The sequence below is a fragment of the Neoarius graeffei genome, chromosome 2, assembly GCF_027579695.1.
Source record: "Neoarius graeffei isolate fNeoGra1 chromosome 2, fNeoGra1.pri, whole genome shotgun sequence".
NCBI classification, from domain to species: Eukaryota; Metazoa; Chordata; class Actinopteri; order Siluriformes; family Ariidae; genus Neoarius; species Neoarius graeffei.
Window position 1 is genome coordinate 25,696,893 of NC_083570.1, and position 15,847 is coordinate 25,712,739.

The following is a 15,847-nucleotide window of genomic DNA, read 5'->3' on the forward strand; positions in this document are numbered from 1 at the left end:
TATTTAGTGTTGTGTTATTTGCACATTTTATATTACTTTGTCTTATTTTCATTTTTGATATACGTGTGTGTGTGTGTGTGTGTGTGTGTGTGTGTGTGTATGTGTGTGTATTTTGTCTATTCTTGTGTTTAATTGGGTTTGATAATTATTTATAATAATGTAAAGAGTTCATTTATTAAGTAAAAATCGTAAGAATGATTACAATATGTGTGATGTTTATTAAGTCTTCAGTGGGTAGGCGGCCATAAGGCCTTTCGTCGAGGGGGGGTAATTATGGGCCCCAGATCCCCCTTTGCCTAGGGCCCCCAAATAGCTTGAAACGGGCCTGCCACCTTCAGTGCCTTGAGAGATGAAAGTCACTTACTTGTGCAGCCGAAAAACAATCCAACAGGCACTTATTATAAAATATAAAAAAGTAAGTTTGAATGAACATCAGGTGTGTCTTGGAAGCGTATTATTTGTGTGTGTGTGTGTGTGTGTTGTGGGACAGTCATGAGTAAATTGTGAAGACACTGTGATTTTTAATATATTGTGATATTTTAATATACTGTGTCTATCGATAAGGAGTAGTATTTACTTAGTGACTATTTATCCATGAACAACTGAGTACACCATTAGAAAAGTGATGCATTTTATAAGTTTGGAAAAAAAAACATCTGCAAATAACAAGATCTTTTCAGAAAGGAATATGAGAAAGAAAGAGGTCAGTGAATATTAAAGTTGTTCTCCTAATGAATATTCTGGTCAGGCATACTGTAAATATAGTCCACAAAAAAATTAGTCATACATCCCAGCTTGACAAAATAGTATCAGGTACAAAAGGATAACAGGAAATTGTTTGTGGCAGCATTTCTGGACTTCACTGAACCAAACCCAGCAATAATAATTTTCTACCTGTTGGCTTATTATGAAGAAGGTTAGATAATCCCTGTAATGAAGCAGCCAGTGTCATTTACAAATTAAAAATATCAAAATCTTCATTTGTATCCTGTAACTACGAGATCTTTAATTGTTACAACGTGCAAAAGTGGCACTGAACTCAAACAGGTCAGTTGTCACATAAGAACAAGGAATAATATTTTCTGTTACCAGAACACCCATGCCATTCAAATCAATCAAGGAGACTAAACTACCAATGTCAAGTCCTAATACGAGATTCCACTCCAATTTAACAGAACACAACAAACAATTCAGATGTTGCTTTCAGGATCAAAATTGTCTAGATCATCATATTTATATCCAAAGAGTCTGAAGTCTGCCTCATAAACTTTGTAGAGTTTCCTCCTCCACTCCATGGGGATGTTGGCAAACCAGGTCTTTGTCCAGCTTTGCTCTGTTTTTGTTCTCTTCAGTGGTTGAAGGTCAACAATGTTATCAACATGGAGTATTCGTAGCAGTTGAGCAGCATCTTCCTCAATAGTTTCCATCTTCCCAATAAAGTCATAATCAATCAGACAGGGATGACACAAGTGAATTACTTGTCGCCAGTGTTCGTCAAACTTTGTGTAATTGCTTTCTGCGAGGCTCAGTATATATTGGATGAAGTGCTCGAAAGAAGGAACAATGCCATCAGTGTGTGCTTCCTTAATTGATGATGGTGGAATAGAGATATTTCCAAATTTCTTTACTATGTCCAGACTAATTCTTTTATAGAATATATTATTTGTTTGTATCTTATCTCTGTAGGCTGAAATCAGCCTCACAAATGGATCTCTGACAAACATGAACTTTTTGTATGTCTCAAGTTTTTGTTTCATCACTGCCTTTGGGTATGCATTAAGGTGCTGTACAGAGGATCCATGAACTTGTTCGATGGGGATGTCTGCAGGGTCCCTGTAAGGTACACCATGCACCTTCAGGCTCTCGCTCAGAACGATCATGATCCGTTTCCATGCAGTGCAGCCAACTTTTGGAACATAGCAATAGATTATTCCATGCCGGTCGTCGACAAGCAGGTTGTTCAACTCCGACTGGGGAATTTGGTCAAACGTCTGCCATTTGCGACCAATGTCCAAGGTATTGGCCACATCGTTATTGCTGCACATGTCATGAACAAGCTTCTTTCTTGCATCCTGTCTGATCTTCAGCTTCAGAGGCATTGGGCTTGTATGAATCTTTGCCTCACATCTACCGTGCTCCTCAGAATCCAGCTGTGGTCCAATTTCTGGCTTAGAAGAATGACTCTTGGGACTGACATATCCTTCATGTCCATCCTTTGTTTGTCTGCACACAAAAAACAGAAAAGACATTAAGCTCAGGGACAAAAGAAACACGTAAATAGACTTAGACCGGCTCATTTCATCAGATGGGTGAGAGAGAGTCTGAGTATTATGAGCAATTCTGAACTGAAGTAATTATTAGTGAGGGTGGAGTACATTTAACTGGTCAGGTGACTGCTTTTAAGTCATGTCAGTTCAAGCCGAGTTTATTTTTACAGTGTTTTTAACAGCAGACATTGTCCCAAAGCAGCTTTACAAAAGTTTAAAGACTTTAAACATGAGCTCATGTCCACACATCACTCAGTGTCAATCTGGAGCGAGAACACAGTTCCAGAAAGCAAGCTTCTGGCATCCTGTTGTGGGGAAAATGGTTCTCTCTGCAGATATCACACAGTATTTTCAGATTTTTAAATTCGAATCGTTGAGTTTGCCTGTGAGCTGCATGAGCATGAGGGTGGAGAACATTTAACTCGTCAGATGACTGCTTTTATTTTTCAGATAAACATTCCGTGAGTGTGAATGGTTGTTTCTCTCTGTGTCAGCCCTGCGATAACCTGGCGACTTGTCCAGGGTGCACCCTACCTCTGACCCATAGTCAGCTGGGATAGGCTCCAGCTGGGATAGGCTCCAGCTTGCCTGCTACCCTGTAGAACAGGATAAGCAGCTACAGAAGTTATCTGTAGCCGCTTATCCTGTTCTACAGGATGGATGAATAGACATTCCATTTCATCGCATCCCAGGCTTTGTTTTGTAACACAGGACAATGTCTTCTATTCATGGTCATGAATCAATGTGCCAACACCTGCAAAATGCTGAGGCAGGTCTGTGCTAAAAAGCATGACATCTGCCCCTAAATTTTGGCTAAACAGTTGTCGATTTTGGTTCAAAATGTACTTTTTTGTTGAATACAAAATGTAAGACTGAGATTAACATGTACTCCATTCACGGATCCTCTCAGGAAAGTTGTCTGAAATGCAACATAATGTACTGTATGTGGTCCATGATCTCCACCTTATTCTAAGTTTAATGTAATTTGATTTCAAATCATATTTCTGAATTCTGATTGTTGAATTCTGAAATCTGATTGGTCAGAATGTCTTGATTAATTTCCGATAACAGCAGATCTGACATTCCTGCTGACTACAGGACAAATCACAGGTTTATGTTAATGCGCTGGTTCGAAGATGTTATGTCTATGATTATTCACAAGGACTTGGATGACGGATGCTCCGCATAATCTAAGACAAAGAATGAACGATTAAAAACAAAAGTTACTTGACTAAGAAAAAAAGTACAGTCACTGATATGGTAAAGTTTTCTGGGTTATACTTTAAATTCAGTTGTAGGGGAGCGGCCAAGCTGTAGTCATAGTAACCATTTTTGAACACACCAGTCTCTGTACTCGACGCCATGTTCTATCTCCGCCCCTTCCTCTGACTCCCTGTAATGGTGTTGGATACAGAGGATACCAAGTACAGTGACGTCACGACTGCTTTAAACCAGTGGCGGAACTGAAATTCTGCCTCGGCAGAGATCAGTCGCTGGATGACGAGTCAAAGCAATGGAGGACTGAGGTGTGATCCGGGAGGTACAGGAAGTGAGGCAGAAGGAGGAAGTGAGATTGAGATAGACGAGTTGGACAAGATAGACGAGTTGGATAAGAAGGGAAATACACACAACAAAGAATGGAGGACAGTAAAAATTATCTTTCTAAGATAATTAATGTGAGTAGCCGTATTATAGGTTCTAAGCAGAAAGACCTAGAGGACATTTATCAGAAGCAGATGCTAAAAAGGGTTGAATCTATTCTGTCAAATAATTCTCATCCCTTACAGGTTGAATTCCAGATGTTGCCATCTGGATTACGCTTCAAACTTCCACAATTCAAAACCAACAGATATAAACAGTCTTTTGTACCTATAGCCACTTTACTCTTAAATTCCACGAAGAACCATAGATAACACATGTCCCCCTCCCCCTCCCCACTCATGCTTTTGGATTCTTTTTGTTTTTATTATTACTGATTGTTTAGTGTTTTTGTTTTTTTGTTTTTGTGTGTGTGTGTGAGAGAGAGATTGTGTGTGAGCTGTATACTATCTACTGCACAACAAATTGCCCCATTAGGGGACAATAAAGTGATTTTGAACCTTTGAGTAAATTGGAAAAGCAAGAAAAGAAAGCAGAGAGAGTCTGATGGAGAAAAGGGAGAGGAAGAACAAAGATCTGAAATTAAAGTTATTTTGCGATTTCAATCTCCTTGTATATTAAATCCCTTGAAGGTTAGTGATGTTAGGACTGGGACTGTTTTGGCCTCTAGAGGCCACTGTTATTTCCTTTTCTGGCCATGTTTGTTTTGGGCCTCTAGAGGTCACCACTGTGTCTGTGTTTTGTTTTTGTCTTATTGCCTGTTTCCTGCCCTGCCCTGTCCTTAATTAGTTTGTGTATTTATACCCCTGTGTTCAGTCCTCTTGTCACGGAGTCTTTGTGCTGTTATGTTTAGCTCCAGTAACCTCTGTTCCGATTTCCTCGCCCGTGTCTTTGTGGTTTTTGTACTTTGCTTTCTTTTGGACTTTTTGGACTTTGTGTTTACCATTTTGGATCCTCTGAGTGTTTGTATTTTTGCCTCTTCTTTTCTGGTTTTTTGGCTCTTTGTTTCTTTGAACTTTTGTTTTTTTTCCTGGTTATCTTCTGAGCGTTTGGATTATACTTTTGTTTTTGCCTTGGATTGTAAATAGTGTAAATATTGTAAATAAACCTTTTGATACTTTTTCTACTTCTGCCTCACGCCTCTGCATTTGAGTCATCCCCCTGGTGGCCTAGTGGGGGTTTGCTGGATTATCACACCAGCGAACCAGGTTCGAATCCCAGCAAAACCCTAACAGAAAGACTCCGTCATGACCGACTCAGCAGAGGCTTCTTCATCTGTCTACCCAGCCAACCTTCAGGGAATGATGGCTGCGTTAACACGCCTCGGATCCACCATGGACACTCATGGACGGACTCTCGCAAGCCAACGTGAGACCCTTGCTTGCCACGAGGTACTGCTTCAGCAGATTGGGAGAACCCTGGCACAGCTGACTTCTCTGCCCCCATCTCCTCCGCCTGCTCCTGCTCCACCATCCGCTCCTGCTCCAGTGCCTCCTGCCATGCTGCCTTCTTCACCTCGCGAACCCAGCCTTCCTGCACCACAGAGGTATGACGGCAAGCACAGTGAGTGTCGAGAGTTCCTATGGATCACCGCAAGATTGCCTTTGTGATAACCTTGTTAGCTGGTAAGGCACGAGCCTGGGCTACTGCTATCTGACAGAGACAGGGACCTGAGTGCTCTGATTTCCAGCTGTTTACTGAGGAGATGCTGCGTGTCTTCGATCAAGCAGACATCAGTAAAGACGCAGCCAGAAAGCTCATGTCCATCCGGCAAGGGGGAAGCGTCGCAGACTACGCCATCTTTTTCCGGACGCTCACAGCAGTAAGTGGATGGAACGAGACTGCCCTGGTGTCAGCCTTCCACCATGGTCTGTCTGACCCCATCAAAGATGGTCTGGCTTCTATCGGATGCCCAAGTGACCTCGAAACACTGATCTCACATTCTACTCATCTGGACAACAGGATGAGAGAACGCCGCCAAGTCCTGAGCCTCCCCAGCCTCACTGCCTCTACCTGGAGCCTGTCTACCTCCTCCAGTGACTGTCCAGAACCCATGCAAGTGGGCTGTACTCACCTCTCCGCATCTGAGAGGGAGCGCAGAAGGAGGGACAAGTGCTGCATCTACTGTGGCAAGCCTGGTCACTTCCGAGCATCATGTCCCGAACTCTTGGGAAAAGGACCGCCCCGTCCAGCCGAGGGAGGGTTGTGACGGGGCCTACCCTCTCTCCCGGACTCCCTGGCCAAGGAATCTACATCCCAGTCTCCATCTCCTGGGGTGAGTCCGTCCACTCTTGTCAAGCCTTGTTAGACTCAGGGGCGGCTGGAAACTTTATGGATATCCACTTCGCCCAAAGTATCAATGTCCCAACTGCGCCTCTTGAAGTCCCACTGTCTGTGTCTGCCTTCGATGGCCAAGCGTTAGGTGATGGAAGAGTCACTCAAGTTACTTCTCCAGTCTTCCTCCAGTCTCAAGGTCACAAGGAAGAAATATCCCTGCACCTGATTCCTTCACCTGAGTTCCCAGTTATTCTAGGTCTTCCTTGGCTTACCCGCCACAACCCTCGTATAGGCTGGGTTACAAGCCAGGTTGTGGAATGGGGCCCTGCATGCCATGCCTCTTGTCTGCTCTCTAGCTCTCCTGTGTCTCCTGCTGAGCCCCCTGATCTCACCGAGTTATCTCAAGTTCCCACAAAGTACTGGGATCTCAAGGAGGTCTTCAGCAAGAGCAGGGCCGCCATTCTTCCTCCGCACCGCACCTACGACTGTGCCATCGACTTGCTCCCTGGGACTACTCCTCCTCGGGGCCATCTGTTCTCCCTCTCTCAGCCAGAATGCAAGGCCATGGAGGAGTACATCAAGGAAGCCTTGGCCTCTGGCTTCATTCGACCCTCCACCTCACCCGCTGGTGCCGGCTTCTTCTTTGTTGGCAAGAAGGATGGGGGTCTCTGGCCATGTATTGATTATAGGGGCCTGAACAAGATCACCGTGCGCAACCGCTATCCCCTTCCGCTGATGTCCACAGCATTCGACCTGCTCCAAGGTGCCACCATCTTCACCAAGTTGGACTTACGGAACGCATACCACCTCGTCCGTATCCGACAGGTAGACGAGTGGAAGACCGCCTTTAACACCCCGTCAGGGCACTACGAGTACCAGGTGATGCCCTTCGGACTCACCAATGCACCAGCTGTTTTTCAGGCCCTTATCAACGACGTCTTGAGGGATATGATTAATCTATACGTTTTCATCTACCTCGACGACATTCTTATATTCTCCAAGACCTTACAGGAACACTGCCACCATGTCCGCCAAGTCCTCCAGAGACTCTTGCAGAATAATCTGTTTGCTAAAGCCCAGAAATGCGAGTTTCATGTCCCCGAGGTCTCCTTCCTGGGATTTATCGTACGAACGGGGCAACTCCAAATGGACCCAGCCAAGACCCTGGCCGTCTGGGACTGGCCTACTCCCAAGTCCGTTAAGGAGGTTCAGCGGTTCTTAGGATTCGCTAACTTCTACCGCAAGTTCATCAGGAACTTCAGTTCCGTAGCTGCACCTATGTCGGACCTCACCAAAAGGACTGGTGGCTCCTTTGTCTGGTCCCCTCAGGCGGAAGAGGCGTTTAATGACCTAAAATGCCGCTTTTGCACGGCACCCATTCTGGTTCTCCCGGACACCTCCCAACCATTCATCGTGGAAGTGGACGCCTCGGACAGTGGTTTCGGCGCGGTGCTCTCTCAATGCTCGGAAGGGAAGCTGCACCCCTGCGCTTACTTCTCCCACCGCCTGAGCCCTGCAGAGTCCCGCTATGATGTGGGGGATCGGGAACTGCTAGCGGTCAAACGAGCCCTTGAGGAGTGGAGGCACTGGCTGGAGGGAGCGCAACATCCATTCCTGGCGTGGACGGACCATAAGAACCTGGAGTACCTCCAGCAAGCCAAGAGGCTGAACCCACGACAGGCTAGGTGGGCTTTGTTTTTCAGCCGTTTCAGCTTCACCCTATCATACCGCCCGGGCTCTAAGAACACCAAACCGGCCGCGCTCTCCAGGCTGTTCTCGCCCAACAACAGGGAGAGTGAAGTTGGGCCTATCATCCCTATATCCCGGATTGTGGCTCCTGTCCGCTGGGGTATTGAGGAGACCGTTCGACAAGCTCAACGCCGGGACCCTGATCCTGGGACGGGGCCACCGGGCCTCCTGTACGTCCCTCGTCAAGCCCGGGCCAAGGTTCTCCAGTGGGGTCACTCTTCCCCTCTCACCGCCCACCCGGGAGCTCGGAGGACCCTGGACTTCCTGAAAAGACGCTTCTGGTGGTCTAACATGGAGAAGGAAGTGAGGTCATTCATCCTGTCCTGTGAGGTCTGCACCAGAACCAAGAACCCGCAACAGCGTCCCCAGGGTCTCCTGCATTCTCTGCCTATTCCCCGGCGTCCCTGGTCCCACGTGGCGGTCGACTTCATCACGGGTCTCCCTGAGTCTCAAGGTAACACTGTCATATTGGTCACAGTGGACAGATTCTCCAAGGCCTGCCGCTTTATTCCACTGTGCAAACTCCCCTCTGCCCTTGACACTGCTAAATTGTTGTTCACTCATGTCTTCCGAGTTTTTGGTCTCCCTCAGGACATCGTCTCTGACCGGGGGCCCCAGTTCTCCTCCCGAGTATGGCACGGCTTCTGCAAGAGCATCGGGGCCACTGCCAGCCTCTCCTCTGGGTTCCACCCCCAGTCCAACGGCCAGACGGAGAGGCTCAACCAGGACCTGGAAACCACCCTGCGAGGCCTGGCTATGGATAACCCGACATCGTGGAGCACCTGGCTGCCATGGGCAGAGTACGCCCACAACACCCTGCAGTCATTGGCCACCAAGCTGTCGCCGTTCCAGTGCCAATTCGGGTTCCAGCCACCTCTGTTCCCGGACCAGGAGGAGGATGCTGGGGTGCCCTCGGTCAACGATTATGTAAGACGGTGTTGCAAGACCTGGAGCAAGGTCAGGAGGACACTCGCCCAGACCTCCAGTACCAACCAGACTCAGGCCAACCGCCATAGGAGACCTGCCCACACTTTCCGCCCTGGGCAGCGGGTTTGGCTGTCCACCAAGGACCTTCCGCTGCGGATGGAGAACCGCAAGCTTGCTCCTCGCTACATTGGCCCCTTCAAGGTTGTACACAGAGTTAACCCTGTCTCCTACCGGCTCCAGTTACCACGTACGCTAAGGATCAACCCCACATTCCATGTTTCCCTGTTGCGGCCCGTACTGACGTCCACGTATGCCCCTGCCCCTAGGAACCCCCCGCATCTTCCAGGGTCAGACTGTGTTCACCGTGCGCCGCCTGCTGGACTCCCGCCGGGTTCGCGGGGGCCTCCAATATCTTGTGGACTGGGAGGGCTATGGCCCTGAGGAGCGCTGCTGGGTCCCAGCTCGGGACATACTCGATAAAGAACTTTGTCGGGACTTCCATTCGGCCCATCCTGATCGTCCTGGGAACGTCAGGAGACGCTCCTGGGGGGGGTCCTGTTAGGACTGGGACTGTTTTGGCCTCTAGAGGCCACTGTTATTTCCTTTTCTGGCCATGTTTGTTTTGGGCCTCTAGAGGTCACCACTGTGTCTGTGTTTTGTTTTTGTCTTATTGCCTGTTTCCTGCCCTGCCCTGTCCTTAATTAGTTTGTGTATTTATACCCCTGTGTTCAGTCCTCTTGTCACGGAGTCTTTGTGCTGTTATGTTTAGCTCCAGTAACCTCTGTTCCGATTTCCTCGCCCGTGTCTTTGTGGTTTTTGTACTTTGCTTTCTTTTGGACTTTTTGGACTTTGTGTTTACCATTTTGGATCCTCTGAGCATTTGTATTTTTGCCTCTTATTTTCTGGTTTTTTGGCTCTGTTTCTTTGAACTTTTGTTTTTTTTCCTGGTTATCTTCTGAGCGTTTGGATTATACTTTTGTTTTTGCCTTGGATTGTAAATAGTGTAAATATTGTAAATAAACCTTTTGATACTTTTTCTACTTCTGCCTCATGGCTCTGCATTTGCGTCATCCCCCTGGTGGCCTAGTGGGGGTTTGCTGGATTATCACACCAGCGAACCAGGTTCGAATCCCAGCAAAACCCTAACAAGCAATGCTATTCACAAACTGGTAGGTGACGTACAGTTTGTTAAAACCTTACGAGATGGGAACCTACTGATTATATGTAGGTTCCTATATATGTAGCCTCTCCTATGATAAACTAAATTTTGTTGATTCACATGAAGGTCGGTCTTAGACCGCGTGTTATTGATTTACTTTGTTTACTATCTGGATTTAGTTAGATTGTGCATGCATTTTTTTCTCTCTCTCTCTTTAACTCCCTTCGTCGTACTACGTTTCTCGTACTGGGATTTCCAGTTTGGGCTTAAGGCCTAGCCGAGACTAGTTTAAACCACAGATTCCTTTGTTCATTTTTCACGCGCTGTGCTGACCATCCCCCTTTTGGGCGCGGCAGCATTCCATTCGCATTCCATACACCATCATCATCGGCGATCACTCGTAACGAGTATGATTGTCCTCCTGATGGAGGGTCTGGTCACTTGTGGGTCATCAGGTGGTGGTTGAGGCCAATCCCCGATCCACAGTCTCTATTGCAGGGGGGCATATGTTGATTGTTGTCCTGGAGGTGGTGGTTTGGGTTTGGGGAGCTGCTTTGGTGGTGGTTCTCTCCTTCCTCAGTTGCCTTTTAGTTTCTGTGGCACGGTGGAGGTCCTCTTCTAGGTGTGCTGTACCCTCATGGACCATCCGTCTCCACTCATCTCTTTTGAGGGCAGCCTCCTCCAAGTTATTGAGATTGAAGTGACACTTTCTGAGGTGTACTTTGATCATGTCTTTGTACCGCTTCTTCTGCCCTCCTTGGGTATGCTTTCCTTCCTTTAGTTGGCCATACAGAATCTGTTTTGGAAGGCAGTAGTTGGGCATGTGTACTACATGACCTGTCTATCATAGCTGGTGCCTAGCGATAGTTGAAGTGATGCTGGCGATGTTGGCTTCCTTTAAAACACTGATATTAGTCCGTCTATCTTCCCAGCTGATCCTGAGAATCTTGCGTAGGCATCGCTGGTGATACTGCTCCAGGGCTTTCAGATGTCTACTGTAGTTAGTCCAGCTATCAGCTCCATAGAGCAGGGTGGGAAGAATGATGGCTTAATAGATCAGGAGTTTGGTTTTGGTCAGGATTTCGCGGTTGTCAAAGACCCTGTCTCTCAGCCTAGCAAAAGCTACACTGGCACACCCTATGCGGTGGTGGATTTCTGCATCAGTGTCAGCTCTTGTGGATAGAAGACTACCAAGATACATGAATCGGTCCACATTTTCCAGGGTGTTGTTGTCCACATGGATTGCTGGGGCCTTGGAAGGTGTGTCAGGGGCTGGTTGGTACAGTATCTGAGTTTTCCTGATGTTAATATCAAGTCCCAGGAGTTGGTAGGCTCTGGCAAAGGCATCCATGATGCTCTGGAGGTCTGCTTCAGAAAGGGCCACTAGGGCGTTATCATCAGCATATTGGAGCTCCGTGATGGAGGATGTGAGCACCTTGCTTTTTGCCCTGAACCTGTTGATGTTGAAGAGCCCGCTGTCTGTCCTGTATATGAACTTGAGACCCTCAGGTAGGTTTTGGCTGGTGAGGTGGAGGATGGTGGCGATGAAGATGGAGAAGAGGGTTGGTGCAATGATGCAGCCCTGCTTAATACCGGTGTGCACTTTGAAAGGGGCTGTTTCACAGCCACCACTTCCAACTACGGTTGCAGTCATGTCATCATGTAGTAGGCACAAGATCTTCAGATACTTGTCTGGGCATCTGATCTTGGATAGAGCGTACCAGAGGGCAGGTCTGTTCACGGAATCAAAGGCCTTTGTAAGATCGATGAATGCCATGTACAGGGGTAGGTGTTGCTCTCGACATTTCTCCTGCAGCTGGCGAGCTGTTAAAATCATGTCGGAGGTTCCTCTGGCGGGGCAGAAGCCACACTGTGACTCTCTGGGAGGATCACTTCTGACAGTGGCAGTAGTCGGTTGGCCAAAATACAGGCCAGTACTTTGCCTGTGGTGGATAGGAGGGAGATGCCCCTATAGTTGCCACAGTCCGCTTTATCTCCCTTCTTGAATATGGTGACAATCAGGGCGTCCCTGAGTTCGGCAGGGATTTTCTCCTCCTCCCAGATCTTAGAAAGGAGGCTGTGGATGTGACTGAGGAGTTTGGACCCGCCTTGCTTGAGGATTTCTGCTGGAATCCCATCTGGTCCAGAGGCCTTGTTGTTACTCAATCTCCTGATGGCACCCAAGACCTCACTTTCAGTGGGAGGGTCATCCAAATGCTCCATGATGGGCCGCTGAGGAATTTGGTTGATGGTTTCTGAGTCAACTGTGGTGTTTCGGTTTAGGAGCTCCCGGAAGTGTTCTTCCCATCTGGAGCTGATCCCTTCCTCGTCCTTCAGCAGGGTTTGCCCATCTTTGGAGTGGAGGGGATTGAGGCCTCGATAACTTGGGCCATACACAGCTTTGGTGGCATTGAAGAAGCCCCTGGTGTCACCCGAGTCAGCAAGCCTCTGGATCTCCAAGGCCTTCTCTGTCCACCACTGGTTCTTTAACTCTCGCACCCTGCACTGGACAAGTGCCTTTGCCTTGGAGTGGGCCTGTATTTTAGCCTTACAATTGATGTCATTCTGCCAAGAACAAAAGGCTTTCCTTTTGGCATCGATTAGCTGTTCTATTTCAGTGTCATTGTCGTCAAACCAGTCTTGATGTTTCCTGGTCTTGTAGCCAAGGGTGTCCATGCAGGTCTCGAGTAAGATGGTCTTAAGGCTCTTCCGGTGTTCTTCCATGTCCTCAGGATATTCTTCAGGTAGTCGTTCAAGTAGGGTCTTCTGAAGTTGTTGCACTCTTTCTGTATCCCCCAAGCTGTTGATGTTGAATTTAGGACGTGTTTGCTTCCTTTGGGTCCTCCTTTTCTGATGTAGCTGGATGTTCATTGTGGAGTGGATTAGGCGATGGTCTGTCCAACAATCATCTGCACAGGTCATGGCCCTGGTGATGTTAACATCCTTGCGATCTCTAGCCCTGACAATCACATAGTCAATGAGATGCCAGCACTTTGATCGAGGGTGCATCCAGGAGGTTTTGAACCTGTTTCTCTGGCGGAAAAGGGTGTTTGTTATGACCAGCTCATGTTCAGCACACTTTGACAGTAGGAGGGTTCCATTGGAGTTGATATTTCCAACACCCTCTTTGCCTAGGGTGCCTTTCCAGAGCTTGTGATCCTTGCCAACCCTGGCATTGAAATCCCCGAGTAGGAGGATCTTGTCTTCCTTCAGGATGTCCGATAGGACCTGGTCAAGGGATGCATAGAAGGCCTCCTTGTCTTTGTCCTGTGAGTCCAAGGTTGGTGCGTAGGCACTCACAGCAGTGGCCATCTGGTTGTTTGAGAGCCTCAGGCGCAGTGTCATGAGACGTTCATTGATGCCTACTGGAGATTCAGAGAGTTGGGAGATGAGGCGGTTCTTGATGGCGAATCCCACTCCGTGGATTCTGGCTTCATCAGCTGGCTTTCCCTTCCAGAAGAAGGTGTATCCACCTTTCTCCTCCTTCAGTTGCCCCTCATCGGCCAGGCGGGTTTCAGACAGGGCAGCAATGTCGATGTTAAACCTTTTCAGCTCCCTAGCAATTATTTCAGATCTTCTTTCGGGGCGATCGTTGGGGGCCCTGTCCATAAGAGTCCTCACATTCCAGGCTCCAATGTTTATTGTTTTTTGTTTTCGACCGCTATGAGGTGAACCCACTGGGTGCGGTATCCCAGCCAGGTTTGAGAGGCAGGCTATTTTTAGGGCACCTTTTCTAGCCCCTTCCCCATTGTGGGGTGAGCAGAGCGGATCCTTAATAGGGCTGCTCAGACGTGAGTGCTGCTACCGAGATGCTCTCTCTGCCTCAGTCCGAGAGCAAAACAACTGAATCAGACACCCACAGCCTATGTGCCAGTGCATGACTAGGAGCTCCCAGACTTCACTGTCCTGCTCCCGTTACCATTTCCTGATCGCCATAGGACTTGAAGAGGGGTTGGGTGTTGGGGGGGGCAGGTCAGGAGAACACCTGTGCGTGGAATCGTTTAGAGTGGGGAGACTGGTGCACTGGCAGCCACCACACTGTTCTTGGCAGAGAGAGAGCCAGACTCCAATGGCATGAAGATCAAGACGATTAGTGGCCTCTCTTTGCTGTAGCCTTCTTCCGCCTTTGTGACCATTGTGGTGCACTTCTGCCACCTTCCTCCGCCCACTCCACCGTTGAAGGACTTGTTTGGGTCGCTCTTCGTCTGGAACATCCCCTTCGACCTTACCGCCATGGGTGACCCTACCAGGGGCTTAGGCTCCAGACGGCTTTGCTCTCAGGTTCATCGGAACACATAAGGCTCTCCACCACGGCAAGGTGGCGACCCAGGGAGAACATTCCATACACACACACACACACACACACACACACACACACACGATTTCCCTATCACGTTTTAACATCCACTCGCCCTACATATTTTCTGGCTATAGTTTATTACTTCTGATCACCATTAGTGCCTTAATTATCATACACACCACTGATTCTTATTTGTATATATTGTATCACCATTTATACTGAATTATTCCTTGGCTGCTATTGTTATATTTGATCAGTATTAGTTTGCTAATTCCTGTCAGCTATTTCAATAAATGGTATCTTTGGAATAAACTGTGTCCTGTTTATTGTTACAATATTCACTAAAGTGCCAATCTCTGCCAAGAAAAGCATTCTAATTGCCTTCACCCATTTGGTTGTATGAATGTTATAGGTCTAGAATAAATGTACTACATTAGAGCTACAATACTCACTAAACTATAGCAATATAACTGCTAAGTTATTCCATTGATTTTAATAGTTTAGCTATAAACTATTAGATTCTTGAATTAATGAGACTGATTTGATAAGCCCATTGCACCTACACAGTTCAGTCTCTTCCCATGCCAGGACCTAATTGTCCCAGGCAGTCTTCTGTCCCAGTACTAACCAGGCCGTCCATGTGTATTGGGCAGTGCCAATCTCAGTTTCAGTAGCCCTCGGCCTCTCACATAGGTGGAGTGCCAGTGGTGGGCCAGTCCTCTGGTAACCACAAGAATTTGACTCCCTACTCGCATCTATCTTGCAGCATGCCTCAGCAGATGGCAGTAGGCATCATTTTGATAATGGTCCTTGGTATGACCTGACTTTGAACAGAACTCTCAACCTGCCAGTCGAGAGGTGGAAATGCTAACCACTAGGCCAGCTTGTAGTACACTTTAAATTACAGCCCACTAATTACAGGATGAGTACCTGTACAGTAAAGCATCAGTAAAAATAAAGTGGAAGTCAAGGATTGGAGAGTGGGCATGGTAGTGCAGTAGTTAACACTGTCGCCTCACAGCAAAAGTTTCTGGGCTGGAGCCCAGTGGCTGGCGGGGGCCTTTCTGTGTGGAGCTTGCATGTTCTCCCTGTGTCTGTGTGGGTTTCCTCTAGGTGCCCTGGTTTTCCCCCAGAGTTCAAAAACATGCAGTGAGGTTAACTGGCTACTCTAAATTGTGTGTGTGTGTGTGTGTGTGTGTGTGTGTGTGTGTGTGTGTGTGTGTGAGAGAGAGAGAGAGAGAGAGAGGAGAAAACCTCTATAATAATCCAGTAGAAGGCAATGGGAAACCACTACTGTAATTCTTCCCTAGAAACTTTTGATAACTGGAGCTGTGAGAGCGGCCATGTCACTGCAGTGATATGCAAAATAGAGAGATCTTACACAGTGACAATAAAGCAATCTGGACTGTCATTTATCTTTACTTAGTTGATTGGTTCTTGACATAATAGAGATTACTACAGTTGTGGAATTGGGCAATTAACTGTATTTTTATTATTTACTATTTAATGCCAGTAGTGTGCAAAGAAACATCAAGGTCAACACTGGATACTTTGAAGAATCTAAAATAT

At 47.4% G+C, this 15,847-nt stretch overlaps 1 protein-coding gene across 1 annotated transcript; it reads right to left on the reverse strand.

The window, feature by feature from the left end:
• Positions 1-614: 614 nt before the first annotated feature.
• On the reverse strand, positions 615-2,358 carry LOC132881499 (carbohydrate sulfotransferase 12-like). Its single transcript, XM_060914015.1, has one exon. The coding sequence runs from the start codon at positions 2,295-2,297 to the stop codon at positions 1,191-1,193; it is 1,107 nt and encodes a 368-aa protein (XP_060769998.1). The 5' UTR covers positions 2,298-2,358; the 3' UTR covers positions 615-1,190.
• Between the last annotated feature and the right edge of the window lie 13,489 nt (positions 2,359-15,847).